Source organism: Nanorana parkeri, unplaced genomic scaffold (genome assembly GCF_000935625.1).
Source record: "Nanorana parkeri isolate BGI_ZX_2015 unplaced genomic scaffold, ASM93562v1 scaffold55, whole genome shotgun sequence".
In the NCBI taxonomy this organism is placed as follows: domain Eukaryota; kingdom Metazoa; phylum Chordata; class Amphibia; order Anura; family Dicroglossidae; genus Nanorana; species Nanorana parkeri.
In genome coordinates, this window is record NW_017306323.1 from 2,905,777 (window position 1) to 2,922,008 (window position 16,232).

General features: G+C 42.4%; 1 protein-coding gene across 1 annotated transcript in view; it reads right to left on the reverse strand.

Moving 5' to 3' along the window:
• LOC108804364 (keratin-3, type I cytoskeletal 51 kDa-like) overlaps positions 1–14,295 on the reverse strand; it is an 18,158-nt gene extending 3,863 nt beyond the window's left edge. Inside the window, exons 1-4 of the mRNA XM_018576073.1 lie at positions 14,287–14,295; positions 7,636–7,641; positions 3,219–3,651; positions 948–1,030 (exon numbers count right to left, since the gene is read on the reverse strand). Of these exons, the coding sequence (XP_018431575.1) occupies positions 948–1,030; positions 3,219–3,404 (269 nt within the window). The 5' untranslated portion in view covers positions 3,405–3,651; positions 7,636–7,641; positions 14,287–14,295. The remainder of the gene's footprint in view (positions 1–947; positions 1,031–3,218; positions 3,652–7,635; positions 7,642–14,286) is intronic.
• Positions 14,296–16,232: the final 1,937 nt, after the last annotated feature.

Sequence of the window (16,232 nt, forward strand, 5' to 3'; positions counted from 1 at the left end):
GTTGGGTGTTAATGACTATGTTGATTAAATTGTAGACTGAAAGCATCTGTGTCAATGGACTGATGTTTTTGGAGAGGGCAGTATGTATGATGGCCAGTAATATTCTCAAAGGAGGGGAATAAAGAGAATGCACGTGAGCAGATCAGTGGGTTTGTGTAGTGACAGCAATCCTGTGGTGTCAGTGGTAAAATTTGGGCAGTGTGTTGTTGCTATGTTGGTTGGGGGTATGCATAGTAATATTTAACAATGTCAGCAGTAATCAAACACTGCCAGGTTTGTAGTAATGATGCAACTGAGCAAAGTCTGCAAAGTATGGTATTTCATTATTTATATTCTCCATATTACATAAAGCATATGTCACATACACTATTTGGGGGCTCAGTTTCCCATTTTATCCATATTCTGTTATCTCGAAAAGATCTTGAACCCGAAAGATGTCACAAATCAATTGGCAGAGCCAGTTTGGGCTCATAGCCTAAAAGTTTCCCTTCCTCTTATGTAATCAAAATTACGTGTAACGAGTGAGCGCGCTACAAATAGATGATATGTCCAGTGGCTGTCAGTCTGAAGCCCACATGGGACACATAAGCTTTTATTTAGCTCATACAGTCCAGTCCTTTCATCAATCAATGCCAGCTAAAGCCCTGAGGCAGGGGGGTTTAAGATCCCCTGAAACGCACTGGGTGCTGTCTTCTAAGCTTTTGCCAAGAGCAATAAATCTGTAATGGAATATCACTTATTTGTGGCGCTCTTACTCTTTACACATTGCATGGATCACTTTGGGGACCCAGTGTATACCCCTTAGAATAGAGAGATGTCTCCTGAAACTAGAGACCAGACCACGTACACTTGTCGGACCAGTGCCACATCAACAGTTACTTTGATTCCTCTAATCTAAGCAATAGTGCTAACCAATGGCTTTCTGACAGACATACAAGTCAACTCACTTCATTTTGAAATCATCTGCTGCCAGTCTGGCATTATCAGACTGCAAGACCAGGTTGGCATTATCATTGGTGGCTGCAATAATCTGTAAGAAACAAATGAGAGCATCAATTAATGTTTTGATTCTAATATCCCAACACGATAACACTTTTTCTAATTTAATAAAGGTAGCATACTGCAAGAACACAATCAAAAGGGTTTTCCTCTTTTTGTGACTATTAGGTTACTGTAGTAAAGTGACATTTTAGTAAAACAAAGATGAATATGAAATAAATATGCAGACTGGAGTCTCTGCACTATTTGGGATAAGGCAGCTAGCATAAATGGTGCATTTAACTAAAAATTTTAGCTCAGCTTATGTCAGCTTACGATTTTTAGATCTTGTCATCTACGTTTGTGTCACAGCTGGCACCTTGGTTGTCCAATCCCTCAAGTAAACACTTTGCTACAAAACACACAGCATAGCACCCCTTAAAACACATAGTTAGTTTTCCCATAAAGTGTATGTCAAGTCATTTTTTTTTAGTATTGGACATAGAGTGGGGAAAATAGAAGAGCCACTTTTGGGTTTTATGCTCCTGGTGGCAAGAGCCAACCAGACAGGAAACAAGGAAAAATCTACAAAACCAACAGAAATACAATTTGTTTGGTAAAGTAGGGAAGCACTAGGACCACTGCCACCTTTTTATAGCTGCATGTGTCCCTCTTGCAGATTTTCCCTCATTTAAAGTGACACCAAACTCAGGAGTTAAATCTTAAAAATTCATTCTAGCACCCTAAATATTAACAAAATGTATCTTTTGTTTGTGCATCACTCAGCTTTAGATCTTTAAATCATCTCTGAACTGATGCTGACACTTCTTCTGAGGAAGGAGGCGTGACCTCTGAAACGCATAAACCACTTCACTACCAGGGAAGACGAACAGCCGTTGGATATGCACCTTTCGTTCTGACCCTTTTATGCCTGTTTTTATTCGTCCTTTGTGAGTACCTTTATACCATTTTTTTATTAGTTTATTAAAACGTTTTTATGCGATGGAGGCCCTCTCTGTGTCTTGTCTTGCAGTGCTGAGTTTGTTCTGAACCTGGTGAGAGCGGCCCCGTTATCGCCCTGCACTCCTGAACATCATTGATTAATACTCTCTTGAACCAAAATCTGCTGGCGCGGTGTTTGATCCTGTCTGCTGATGCTGACACTGTCCTTCCTTCTGGAGAGTGACTACTTTTGTTCTCCATGTTCCCCGTGTGTGTTGTAAAGTAGCCACCGCTCCAAGGTCGCTTCTGTAATGGACTACAATTTCAAGTTTAGTCTACTCATTGGTATTGAGATTGCAAGCAAGCTTGAAGCGGTGGCTTATTTACAACACACACAGGGACCATGGGGAACAAAAGTAGCCACCCTCCAGAAGGAAGGACAGTGTCAGCACCAATTCAGAGATGATTTGAGGATCTACAACCGAGTGATACACACATAAGATACATTTTTGTTAAATCTTAAAAATGCTTTCAAGTACCCTAACTTTTAACTCCTGAGTTTAGTGTCACTTTAGCTATAGACACAGGATTACTAATAAGTGACTTCTTAATACTAAAATATATGTGTTTTACAGAACAGAAAAGGTGGATCAAGTGATCAAACAGTGGGAAGGTTCCTTGTGCAAAGACAATCCAAAACTAAGAAAGAAATCCATGTCCTTAAGAATCGACCTTCACCTTTGAGGTTTTACAACTGAGTGATACACAAATAAGATACATTTTAATGTCTCCAACGGAGCTTCAGATAGCAGTAAATTCTCAACAGGGGTTCTAATTCTTCCCCACGCTATCCAAAACTAAACCAAACCATTTTCACTGAACAAACACTTTAAAATGTTATAGAAATAATATCATAGAAAGTTGAATTTCGCAATATATCATACCCTCTGGAGTAAAACAATATACTGTGTCCATTGTAAGCTTACTTTATAAAAATATTATTTCATAACTATCTTGAAGAAGTATTAGGCAGCTTTCAAATGTTTAATGGCTGGATAATTCAGTTTTCCTGCAAATTTTTCTATTAGAGTGCGCAATGCTTTTAAACAACACAAGCCGACAAAGGGAGAAAAATTCTGCTTTTAAAGAATCTATAAAAAATCCTGCTCTTTAACATATATTTGTTAGTATTATTGACCTGTTACTGTTATAATCATTGCAAGGTAAATTTTGAAAGAAATTAATTATTTACAGTGCATATCCCAATTTTTTGGTACCTAGTTAATGAACAAACTTACCTTACTTTGTAGATCTGCAATGATGGTAAAGTACTTGGTGTAGTCTTTTCCTGCTTCTCCTTTGGTACCTCCAGATCTTTGTTTCTCTAAGAATTCCTTAATCTTTTGTTCATATTCAGCATTTGCTGCTTCTAATTGACGGACTTTGTCCAGGTACGAACCCAAGCGGCCGTTAAGATTCTGCATTGTTTGTTTCTCATTGCCACTGAGAAAGCTGTCACCACCTCCAAAGCCAGCATCAGCACCACCACCAAAACCGCCTCCACCACCACCAAAACTGGCTCCGCCAGCACCACCATAGTCTCCACCATCTCCGCCAGCACCACCATAGCCTCCACCAGCTCCTTGGCCACAAAATGCTCCTCCTCCATAGCCAAAACCACCAGCCTGACCGAATCCACCAGCTGCCTGACTGAATCCACTAGCTACCTGACCATAGTTACCGCCTGCCAGACTGAAATCCCCACCAAATCCACCTACTCCACACTGACCACGAGAACCACCACCTCCACTATAGCCTCCTGAGACAGAGCCTACTTTTACAGACCTTGTGGATGACATTTGAGCGTAAGACATGTTCAAGCAAAAGGGCACCCTATCCAGAAGAAAAAAAGAGCAGCTCCAGTGGAAAGAGTGATTTGTGAAGAAATGTAATTCTTTATATACGAGATCTTAAGGGTGTGTAGAACCTGAAATTTAATGTTTTCTTTTACTTCAAACAGTACAGTTGCTTGCCAAGTATTGCCACTGTTTGGATCAATTATCATTAATCAGCTTGCATCACTCTAGCCGCTGGTCTTCTCTCACTTAGGATGTTTGTCATTGTTGGCATAATTTTTTGGGTGGAGTAGATCAGAACACCTAATATGATAAATCATTTGCATTTAATTATTAATAATTATCTATAAGGGCTGTGCAGTATGAAAAACGAAATATGCTTAAACATTTGCATTATCTCCTGAGAATTGTAATTTTAGGAGGACTTGCTAAACTGCTAAAGAAATTGCCACAATGACAACAGCTGGGTAGAACGCATGAAAATGTGTAGAAACCCAAACACCTAAACCCACTCTGTAGTAGCATATGTTCCTTTAATCAAAAAAAAGTTGAATCCTTTTTTACATGTCCTATTGCTGTGGCTGTGGCGTTGTAACCCTTTTTATTGTTTGTACAGTACAGGTCATATAAATCATGACGGATGGGTTATAGAGCTGTACCTTCAGGTAACTAGACACTGGCCAGAGCAGTGGAAGTCTATATAACTCCTCCCCTTACCACTACCCATCATGATGGTCATACTCCTATCTCTCTCTAAGATCTTATGTTAAATCTCTCTTTAAGATACTATGTTAGATCAAGCTCTGCAGTTTGCAAGCGATGGCAGTTGTCCATATCGCCACCCCACATTGAGAGCTTCATGGGCTATACCCAGACCCTGCAAGGACAGCATCAGTTTTTGGTGCCCACTTTTGCACAGACCATGCAGCGAATTGCGTCAGCTATAGACTCCTATACAATTCCAGGGCACTGACATAGGCAGAATGGTAGCGTGAGTAGCTTAAGGGGCCCCTCTCATGACAGATTTGAGATGAAAAGGTACTGGGGGTAAAGGGGGATCTGGTACGCAAGCGGCTGGTGGGCAACATGAGTTATCTAGTGGTCGCCGTGAGGACTCAGTAGTGGAAGATTAGACTGTTAATCCACCTTTTAATGTTTTACCCTCTGTTGTGTCTGCTTCTTTATCAACTGGGTTTCATTCCTCTTGCCTAAGTAAGGAGGATTTTGTGGCCTCTGTGTTGGTGTTAATGGGTCCTATTTTTGCTAAGTTGAAAGTATCTGATCACCGGGGTTGTAAGTGCAGTCCTCCTTCTCCGGCTCTTTCTGAATCCCACTCAGATGAGGACAGTGCTCATTCCTTGTTTCCTAACAAGAGGAAGAAGATGGGGAGGTGGAAGGAAGTATTGCTTCTGACTTGGAGAATTCTTCCGCAGATGATAGCCTGGTTTTAGGGTTATCACAAAAGTTAAGATACTCTATAGCAGTTTTAACGGATGAGGTTAGAGAATGTCTCTCTATTAATCCTCTGGTTGCTGACCGTACCAAGGTCACTAGTTTGGGATCCTTAACAAGAAAGATCCCCAAAACCTTTCTTATGTATTCTTTAGTAGAAGTGCTCTATGCAGATTGCCAACATTCAAATAGACAAAATGTCTTGGAGGAGAAAACAGTTTAACAGTACCCTTTTGATGAATCCTTCCTCAAAAAGCGGTTATTTCCATCTTGAATCAATCTTTAACGGTCTTTAGTAGGCACTACTCTCCAGCCTGTGGTAGCAGCACTAGAGATTTGTCAAACATTGGGAGTTTGGACAAAGTGTGTGATCAGAGACCTGGGTTTGGGATATTCTGATCAGGAGGTTTTAAGGAAACTGCATTGTCTTCCTGGGGCCTTATGTTCTTTGTGTGGATGCTCTGGTTGATGCTTTGCCTCAGCTATCCAGGCTGGGACTAATGTAAGTCCAGATGCTTAGGCTTCTGTGGCTGAAACACTGGTTAGAGTAACCTGCCTGTAAAAAGCATCCAGAGAGGATTCCCTTTGCAGGGGAGCATCTCTTTGGTGAAGGTTTGGATTCCTTTATTAAGAAGGTGGCAGGTGGCTAAAGCAAATTGTTACCTAGGAAACAGAAAGCCAGAACTCCATATAGTACATTTCTTCTGTTCCCCCATCTCGGTTCATGCCCTCCAATCTCCTTCCGGAGCAGAGATGCTTTAAAATGCCCTTTGTCAGCTTTTAGGTGCAGGAGTGATTACTCCTGTTCCTTTGTTGGAAAGATTCCAGGGGTTTTCTTCCAACCTGTTTACAGCCCCAAAGCCAGATGGGGAAATTAAAGACAAACAAATTACTGTCAGTTTGCAAATTTTGGATGGATTCCATTTGTTTAGTCATCCCCTCTCTTCTAGAAGGAGATTTCCTAACTTCAATAGATATTAAAGATGCCTATCTACATGTTTCCATCTTCCCTACTCATCAATGCTTTCTATGCTTTGTGATAAGAGAGGAACATTTTCAGTTCTTGGCTCTCCCTTTTGGGCTGGCCGCTTTACAAAAGTGTTGGCACCAATACTAGCCTTGTTGCATTCTCAGGGAATTAACAAAGTAAGTTATCTGGATGACCTTCTTTATGGTGCAGATTGGAATTGACAGTTACAGGACACTGTGCATGTTGGAGTGTTCAGGTGGATAGTAAATATAACAATCTTTAATTCCCACCTGTTGTTTAAAGTTTCTGGGGCTTTTAATAGACACGCTCAGGACCAGAGTATTTCTTCCTATGGGCAAACTCCGATCCCTGCAGAATCTAGTCCGGAGCCATTAGTCTCAGCCACACCCTTCAATAAGGTTTTGCATGAAAATCCTGGGAGTGATGGTTTCCACTTTCGAGGAAGTCTTCGTAGCTCACTTCCATTCAAAACCGGTTGTGTGCTGTTATGTCATTTAATTAGAAAAGTGGATTATAATGGGGAACATTACACTCTAATGTTCCCTATTATAATCTATTTCTCTGATTAAATTATTACAGACAGGGCCTCTGTTCTATCAAAGTTTGTGACTATGTTAGTGCCAGGGCCCGGCTTGGGAAGAGTATGGTGGATCACAGCTGCGGTTCCAACTGGGGGTGTAGTGCGGTTGTCAGGCTTAAATCCCCGGCGGCTCTCTCAATCTTAAACGGAGAGTAGGGGATTAAGTCATCATGGACCGCTAAATAGTAATCCGTAATAACCTTCGATGTAGTACAGACTAATAACCCAATCCCTGATGATGGCAATCTTATCTGGAATTGAGGTGTGAGCGAATGGTGTAGCCTCTATGACAGATAACATCAATTCTCCCCTTCATACAGCATAACTGGGTATAGTATTGAAAACATGAGAGAGGCGATACCCAAAGTCTCCACCAGAGGGCAGCGTCTGTGAGCCAAGATACAGTCAAGATATAGCTTGAAGATACTTGCAGTTTCCTGGTAGGTGCAATCAGATTCCTCCAAGAGATGTCCACTGGATGCTGGCTGCTGGGGAGCTGTTTCCTCCGTGAGGAGAGGTTCGAGGCGGCTGGTGAGGTTCCTGTGGGGTGTATGGGCTATGATCCCAATCATCGAACACCCCACAGCATCTATGGCAAGTTTAAATAGCCCGCGGCCGTGACGTCACGCGGCCGTGGGCTACTTCCGCGTTCCAGCGTGGAACGCATCTACACTTCCGTCAAGGGGGAGGAGGAGAGCGGCGTGCACCGCGGCCGATGCGCCCCAGCCTGGAACGCAGTCGGGAGGAGCCAGGAAGCCGGGGGATATTACAGTTAGAAGGTGTGAATGGTGACATGGTCACACATTTTAACGTAATCCCACCCAGTTTTTCGGCAGTGGAATGTGTGACCACCAATAGGTGAAGAATTCCAACGCTTTGTCAGCTGTTCCAGGGAAGATCGGCATCGCAAATCGTATGTGCAGGAAAACCGATCTTCCCGATCTTCTGGCTCACTTTTGCTCAGTTAATGTCTTTTAGGATCCGAGGTATTCAACTTACAAACTATAGGGTGCCTCAACTGAAGACCCCTGGCCTCACCAAATGACTTCATATTCAGTATATGAAATACTAGCTAGAACTGTAGACATACAAGAGGAAATGATGGTCAGAGACTGTAAACATGGTACAAGTTTGGGTGGAGATTGGTGACAGTGACATGTCACAGAAGACAGTCAGAGAATGGAGACATGTTACATGGGGCTACTAAATTATTCTCCCTTGGGAATAGGCATCAAAGGGGGATATGATCACCTTGTATTGATACATAAATGGTTCATATAGTAAACTTGGTGCAAAGTTATTCACTTTAAGGTCAATGCAAATGACAAATAGTTGTGGATCTGGGGGAAAATAGGTTAAATCTGCACATACAGTAAGAGCTGTGAAAATGTGGAATATAATTTCACCAAGAGCTAGTTTAAAAAAAAAAAAAAAACTACATGTGCTTCTAAGTGCACAAAAATTACCAGACTATTATTATTTCAAAGTGATAACAATCTAGATTGTTGATCCAGGGAATATCAGATTTAGGATTTTTTTTTCCTGTTGGAGTAAATTGGACCATGCCTTTATAGGGTTTTTTTTGCCTTCCTCTGGATCAATGGCATGTTTAGGGTTCTGAGGATGCAGGTTTTCAGTTTTTGTTTTTACTTATTTTTCAATTGAGCGCAATAGACATGGTTGAACTGGATGGACCTGTGTCTTTTTCCAACCTCATCCACTATAGTATGTAACTATGTATATTTTTTCACCCTGACTAACTATGGAACTACTAGAGATCACTGGAAATTCCTATCTACAAATAAGTTCTTCTACTCCTACCACAGACTCCTGGGATCTACAGCCACCCAACAAGTACAAAAAGACCACAGACTGGGCACCATGGCTTTGAATTATGTTTTTAGAAGATTTCATGACAACAACCTTTAATTACTTCCTTTTATGTATATTCCTTCTTCTGAAAGGAACCAATGCCCATCTTCATGTTTTAGTGTAACACTGTTTGTTAAATGTTGATAGTAGTGTACCAAGTACATTTTATATCAGAGGTCGGCTGGTTTGTAGGGGTGCCACATACCATATTTATCAAATTATAATTAAAAAGTAACATCTAGAGGACTTTTAAGGCACCCACTCAGAAACAGTATATAACAGTATGTTTGGAAATTATGGAAATGCTCCCTTTAGAGCAGTTATGCCTCTACATGTCCTTATCCGGTACCACTTTGTATTGCTAGCAATTCAACTCGAATTATATGTATCTCACAGCATATTCCAGAATATCACCTAGAGTTCATTGAAGTGGCAAAAAAAACAGATGGGGTTGACTCAACATGTTTTACAGGTGTATGCCCAGCTTCCTTAGTAGTTAGTTGAGGCACTAACAGGATATATAAAGTTTCAAAATGTATTATGCAAACAAGCACAAAATATGTATACTGTAAATGTATTACATTTCAATATACTTACCAGCCTACTTGAATATAACTTTGGAGTCATATTGGGGCCATATTTAACAGGGAGGTCTGTTAAAAATGTTGGTTATGTGTTTAGATGGAGCACTGAGATTTACTTGCTTATAAGGACATTACATCAGAATACAGCATTATACAGCATACAGATAGAACTTCCTGTATGTATCATAGACGAGTATACATAAGTATAGATACTGACATTGCACTACACTGTCACCTATAGCTCAAAAGACATAATATATACTGTTGTATTTCCAACAGCCCTTCTCAACAGCAGATGCATTACTATATGCTCGAAGGAAACTGTGACAATCCTTTGGAAATGGCTTGGTGAGTTCACCCGCAGTCATTTCTTCTTTTGCTGCCTTTCCTTTCTCCATTCATTTTCATTGGCTTTATGTTTTGGTATTTTTCTATGTCTTCTCACAATGTTGGTTCGAGTATGCTATTTGTCTTGGTAGTATATGACAGCTTGCAGGGTGGTATTTCCTTTGTCGTTCGAGTGGATCTTCTAATAATCAAATTATAATTAAAAAGTAACATCTAGAGGACTTTTAAGGCACCCACTCAGAAACAGTATATAACAGTATGTTTGGAAATTATGGAAATGCTCCCTTTAGAGCAGTTATGCCTCTACATGTCCTTATCCGGTACCACTTTGTATTGCTAGCAATTCAACTCTAATTATATGTATCTCACAGCATATTCCAGAATATCACCTAGAGTTCATTGAAGTGGCAAAAAAAACAGATGGGGTTGACTCAACATGTTTTACAGGTGTATGCCCAGCTTCCTTAGTAGTTAGTTGAGGCACTAACAGGATATATAAAGTTTCAAAATGTATTATGCAAACAAGCACAAAATATGTATACTGTAAATGTATTACATTTCAATATACTTACCAGCCTACTTGAATATAACTTTGGAGTCATATTGGGGCCATATTTAACAGGGAGGTCTGTTAAAAATGTTGGTTATGTGTTTAGATGGAGCACTGAGATTTACTTGCTTATAAGGACATTACATCAGAATACAGCATTATACAGCATACAGATAGAACTTCCTGTATGTATCATAGACGAGTATACATAAGTATAGATACTGACATTGCACTACACTGTCACCTATAGCTCAAAAGACATAATATATACTGTTGTATTTCCAACAGCCCTTCTCAACAGCAGATGCATTACTATATGCTCGAAGGAAACTGTGACAATCCTTTGGAAATGGCTTGGTGAGTTCACCCGCAGTCATTTCTTCTTTTGCTGCCTTTCCTTTCTCCATTCATTTTCATTGGCTTTATGTTTTGGTATTTTTCTATGTCTTCTCACAATGTTGGTTCGAGTATGCTATTTGTCTTGGTAGTATATGACAGCTTGCAGGGTGGTATTTCCTTTGTCGTTCGAGTGGATCTTCTAATTTCAGGTTGTTCAGCAGAATTAACATGGAACTTGACTTATCCATTGTGAGTTCCACCTCTTGTTCTGACTCCTGTGCAACTTAACTTTGCTTAGCCTCTTTTGCTTGTTCACTGAGCAAATTCACTTCATAACTCCCCGGGATAATTGTTTCTGGTGATGGGTTCTCGTCAAAATAAGCGCTGAGACTTATTGTCACTTTGTCAGTCTTTGGGTGGAGGATTCTATATCGCTTACTTTGTTCACTATAGCCCATTAGAATACCTTCAATGGCTGTGCTCTCCAACTTGGATCGCATCTCATTTGGAATATATGTGTCAGCTTCCCATCCAAACACTTTGATGTGCCCTAGGCTAGGCTTTGATCAATTCCACATTTGAAATGGGGTGCTTTCAATGGCTTTTGAAGGCAGTCTATTCTGTTGGTATGTTGCAGTCATGACTGCTTCTCCCCAGTACTTCTTAGGTAGGTTGGCATCTGACAACATGCATCTGGCCATTTCTAAAAGAGTGCGTTTTTTCTGTTCTGCTACATATACCATTTTGTTCAGGAGTGTATGGTGTGGTGGTCTGGTGTACTATACTGTGTTTCTTCAGGTATGATTCCGCTTCCTTACTGATGTATTCCCCTCCGTTGTCGGTGCGTATAATTCGTGGTTTCCGTTGGAATTTGTTGCTGAACATGGCTACAAACTCTTCAAGCTTTTCTGATGTTTATTCTTGTGCTTCATCAGATAAGTTGTTGTCTACCTGGAATAATCAGCAATGAAAGTCAGTAGACATCTGTTCACGCCTGATGTGGATATTTTTATTGGTCTGTGCACTTCACTTTGTATGAGCTCTAAGGGGTGGGTGGTCTTTCTTTGGGTGGCCTATGGAAGTGGGGTACGTGTGGCCTTTGCTTCCATTTTCATGCATTTGCATGAGCATTTGGCAGGGCAGTACAGTTATATCTTTTTATAAGCCTCTCTTTATAATGGGTTTCAGTGCCTTAGTCGTCTGTGCCATAGATGGATACATTTGTTGTGTGGATTATGAGTGGCTGTTTTGACTTGTTTGTCTGCGATGATGAGTCTGTTTAGCTGTTCATCTACTTTTCCTTTTGCGAGGATTTGCTTATTGTTTCGGATTGTACTTTCATCACCTTGGAATTGAACTATAAGACAGTTATTAGCAAGGGTTTTTCATGATAGAAGGCTTCCTTCTGGGTAAGGGACATAAGTCAATGTTTCACCCTTGTCCCCCAACGGTATGATGCAGTTCAAGAATCCTTGACCATTACCTTCTGCAGTAATACTTTTCCCGTTTGCTAAGAAAACTTTGTCCTTTGCACTGAAATCAATTTCTGTAAAGAATGTCTCATCACTGGTCATGTGACATGTTGCACCTGAGTCAGTACACCATCCTAGTGGTATACTGTTCTAGGTTCTTTGAAGGTAGCGCTCCATAATGTGCCTGCAAGTTCATTTGTAGCTGCCTTAGCCCTTTCTCTTGTAGGTGCCTCTCACTTTCTCTGCTCGGCTTTCCGGCTTGAGCAGTCCTTTTTCAGGTGACCAGTCTTTTTACACTGAAAACACAATCTGCTTTCTTTGTTTTGCTTTGTGTTCTCATGCACCTTAAGGGCTTTCTCGTTTTCTTCATTGTGCATATTTTCTTTCCTTCTGTCATATCAATTTTCCTTTGGTGTATTTTAGTGTTAGCTCCTGCTCAGGTCTTGTTTCTAGAGCGCAATAAGGGCACTGTATGACTCTGGAAGACTGCATAGCAGTAATACCACCACATTGTTATCTTTAACTTCCTCTCCAATTGCATGTAGATGTTCTACAATTTCCAGCATGGCATTCACATGTTCAAGCATTTCCTTGCCTTTTTCAGCCTCTTCCCATATAGCTTGCATAGCCGATATAGTTTACTGTTTAGGTTTGAACGCTTATGCAGTTTTTGTAATGTAGTCCACATACCTTTAGCTGTATTTTCTTTTCTTATGTGGATGAGCTGGTCGTCTTCCACTAGCAGACTTATAATTGCTTTTGCTTGCCTGTTCTTCTTGTCCCATTCCTCCATGGCTCTATTAGTAGGTCTGTCTGTACTCAGTACTTGCCATAAGTCATCTTTGCTTAGCAGCATTTCAAGCTTGAACTTCCATAGCTTGTAGTTGCTATTGTTGAGCTTTGCAAGTGCAAACTTCATATCTGAACTGCTTGCCATCTTTCAGTAGCTTGGATGTGGCTCTGGTTGACTCGCTGTGTACTGTCTAGTGCCTGGGCCCATAACCTGTTGGCTATGTGTTTAGATGAAACACTGAGACCTTGAGGAATGCTGAATTAAGTTGTTCTTGCTGATAAGGACATTACATCAGAATACAAAATTATACAGCATACAGGAAGTTCTATCTGTATGCTGTATAATGCTGTATTCTGATGTAATGTCCTTATCAGCGAGTAAAATTCAGCATTTCTCAAGACCTCAGTGCTTCATCTAAATACATACCAACAAAAAGGTGTCATTGGCGATTACTGATGACCTTGATGACATTAAGGTGTGACGTTGGGGAATTTAGCACAAATGGCGAGCGCTCAAAGACCAGTCTTGAAGCCGTTTTAAACAAACAGAACAGTCTTTTATTGCTTCCAGAGCAGAAACATAACTTCATCAACCATAATACACGGTCTGCTTAGCAAACAGAACACATAGGGGTCTATTCACTAAGCTGCCGTAGGCACCCGAGTGAATGACCGACCTGAAGCGAAGTGAGCCAAACGCTGTTCGGCTATTTACTTCAGGCTGGTACGGCTGAAATCAGCCGTACATCGGGTGGCTTTGTGTGGCTTCGGGTTGGCTGAACATGCTCAGCATGTTCGGCCGACGCGGAGTGCAGAAGCAGTTCGACTCCTGGACATCTGGATCGGCTAAGCTGAACAGCAGCGCAGCAGCGCTGAGCGGCATTTGGCTCAGCTGTTCTGCTCGATCTCTGTGGGACCGCGCAGAACAGAAAAATTGTTTTAAAAAGTAGAAAACGATTGTGCGGCGCTAGCAGTGAAAGCTAGCTCCGCCTAACTGTTTTCTATTGGCCGGCGGTTCTGCTGCCGCCAAAAAAACACGAAAAAAATAAACATTTTCTCCATAGAAATGCATTGCTAGATTCCTATTGATTATTTCAATTTGCAATAGCCAATAGCAAACTAGCTATTGTACCCGCCCTCTGCTGCTGTCAATCACTAGTGGGGACCTGATGGAGAACTGCAGCAGTGGGCGGGTGCAATAGCTAGTTTGCTATTGGCCAGCTTTGGCTTTCACCTCGGCTCAGTCGAGCCGAAGCATATGCCTTCGGCTCGAATGAGCCCCCCGGCCGATTACGGGAGCTATACGGGCTATAGTGCATAGGCAGTACAGCAGCCCTTCAGTTCTACTGCACCGAGGGGGTTCTGGGGCCGAAGCTAGCCAAAGGATCAGCCGAAGCTACGGCTAGATCCTTCGGCTGCTTCGTGAATAGACCCCATAGTCTTACCAACTCCAGGTTGTCACACATACTCTATGTGTAAGCGGCTCTCTCAACCTCCTCGGCTGTCTTCCTGTGCCTCTGGCACACACAGCCACCTGGCTCCCCTCTGCCTTCTGGGAGGAGTCCTCCTGACTCCTGAACATCCCTGTTCCTCTTCCCAGCTGGAGCCCAGAACCTTAGCCAGCACCCTTCCCATAAGTGCTGTGCACATGTGTGCAATTAGGTGCTGGCCACTATTAAACAATGGACCCATGGAGATTTATTCTCTCCCAATTCTCTTAGAAATCTCCCTTTTCCAGGATTGCATGCCAAATCCAGAAATCCTGGGAAGAGCTGCAAAGTCAGCTCTTTCCCAGTACAAGAACTTGCCTCCTGGAACCGCTCAGCCCTTCTGGTTGAGAGTCCTGGATGTCTGCGTTGCCAGCATCTTCCATACAAATTATACAGCATACAGGAAGTTCTATCTGTATGCTGTATAATGCTGTATTCTGATGTAATGTCCTTATCAGCGAGTAAAATTCAGCATTTCTCAAGACCTCAGTGCTTCATCTAAATACATACCAACAAAAAGGTGTCATTGGCGATTACTGATGACCTTGATGACATTAAGGTGTGACGTTGGGGAATTTAGCACAAATGGCGAGCGCTCAAAGACCAGTCTTGAAGCCGTTTTAAACAAACAGAACAGTCTTTTATTGCTTCCAGAGCAGAAACATAACTTCATCAACCATAATACACGGTCTGCTTAGCAAACAGAACACATAGGGGTCTATTCACTAAGCTGCCGTAGGCACCCGAGTGAATGACCGACCTGAAGCGAAGTGAGCCAAACGCTGTTCGGCTATTTACTTCAGGCTGGTACGGCTGAAATCAGCCGTACATCGGGTGGCTTTGTGTGGCTTCGGGTTGGCTGAACATGCTCAGCATGTTCGGCCGACGCGGAGTGCAGAAGCAGTTCGACTCCTGGACATCTGGATCGGCTAAGCTGAACAGCAGCGCAGCAGCGCTGAGCGGCATTTGGCTCAGCTGTTCTGCTCGATCTCTGTGGGACCGCGCAGAACAGAAAAATTGTTTTAAAAAGTAGAAAACGATTGTGCGGCGCTAGCAGTGAAAGCTAGCTCCGCCTAACTGTTTTCTATTGGCCGGCGGTTCTGCTGCCGCCAAAAAAACACGAAAAAAATAAACATTTTCTCCATAGAAATGCATTGCTAGATTCCTATTGATTATTTCAATTTGCAATAGCCAATAGCAAACTAGCTATTGTACCCGCCCTCTGCTGCTGTCAATCACTAGTGGGGACCTGATGGAGAACTGCAGCAGTGGGCGGGTGCAATAGCTAGTTTGCTATTGGCCAGCTTTGGCTTTCACCTCGGCTCAGTCGAGCCGAAGCATATGCCTTCGGCTCGAATGAGCCCCCCGGCCGATTACGGGAGCTATACGGGCTATAGTGCATAGGCAGTACAGCAGCCCTTCAGTTCTACTGAACCGAAGGGGTTCTGGGGCCGAAGCTAGCCAAAGGATCAGCCGAAGCTACGGCTAGATCCTTCGGCTGCTTCGTGAATAGACCCCATAGTCTTACCAACTCCAGGTTGTCACACATACTCTATGTGTAAGCGGCTCTCTCAACCTCCTCGGCTGTCTTCCTGTGCCTCTGGCACACACAGCCACCTGGCTCCCCTCTGCCTTCTGGGAGGAGTCCTCCTGACTCCTGAACATCCCTGTTCCTCTTCCCAGCTGGAGCCCAGAACCTTAGCCAGCACCCTTCCCATAAGTGCTGTGCACATGTGTGCAATTAGGTGCTGGCCACTATTAAACAATGGACCCATGGAGATTTATTCTCTCCCAATTCTCTTAGAAATCTCCCTTTTCCAGGATTGCATGCCAAATCCAGAAATCCTGGGAAGAGCTGCAAAGTCAGCTCTTTCCCAGTACAAGAACTTGCCTCCTGGAACCGCTCAGCCCTTCTGGTTGAGAGTCCTGGATGTCTGCGTTGCCAGCATCTTCCATGCACTGCCACAAAGGGTTTACGCCCCCCCC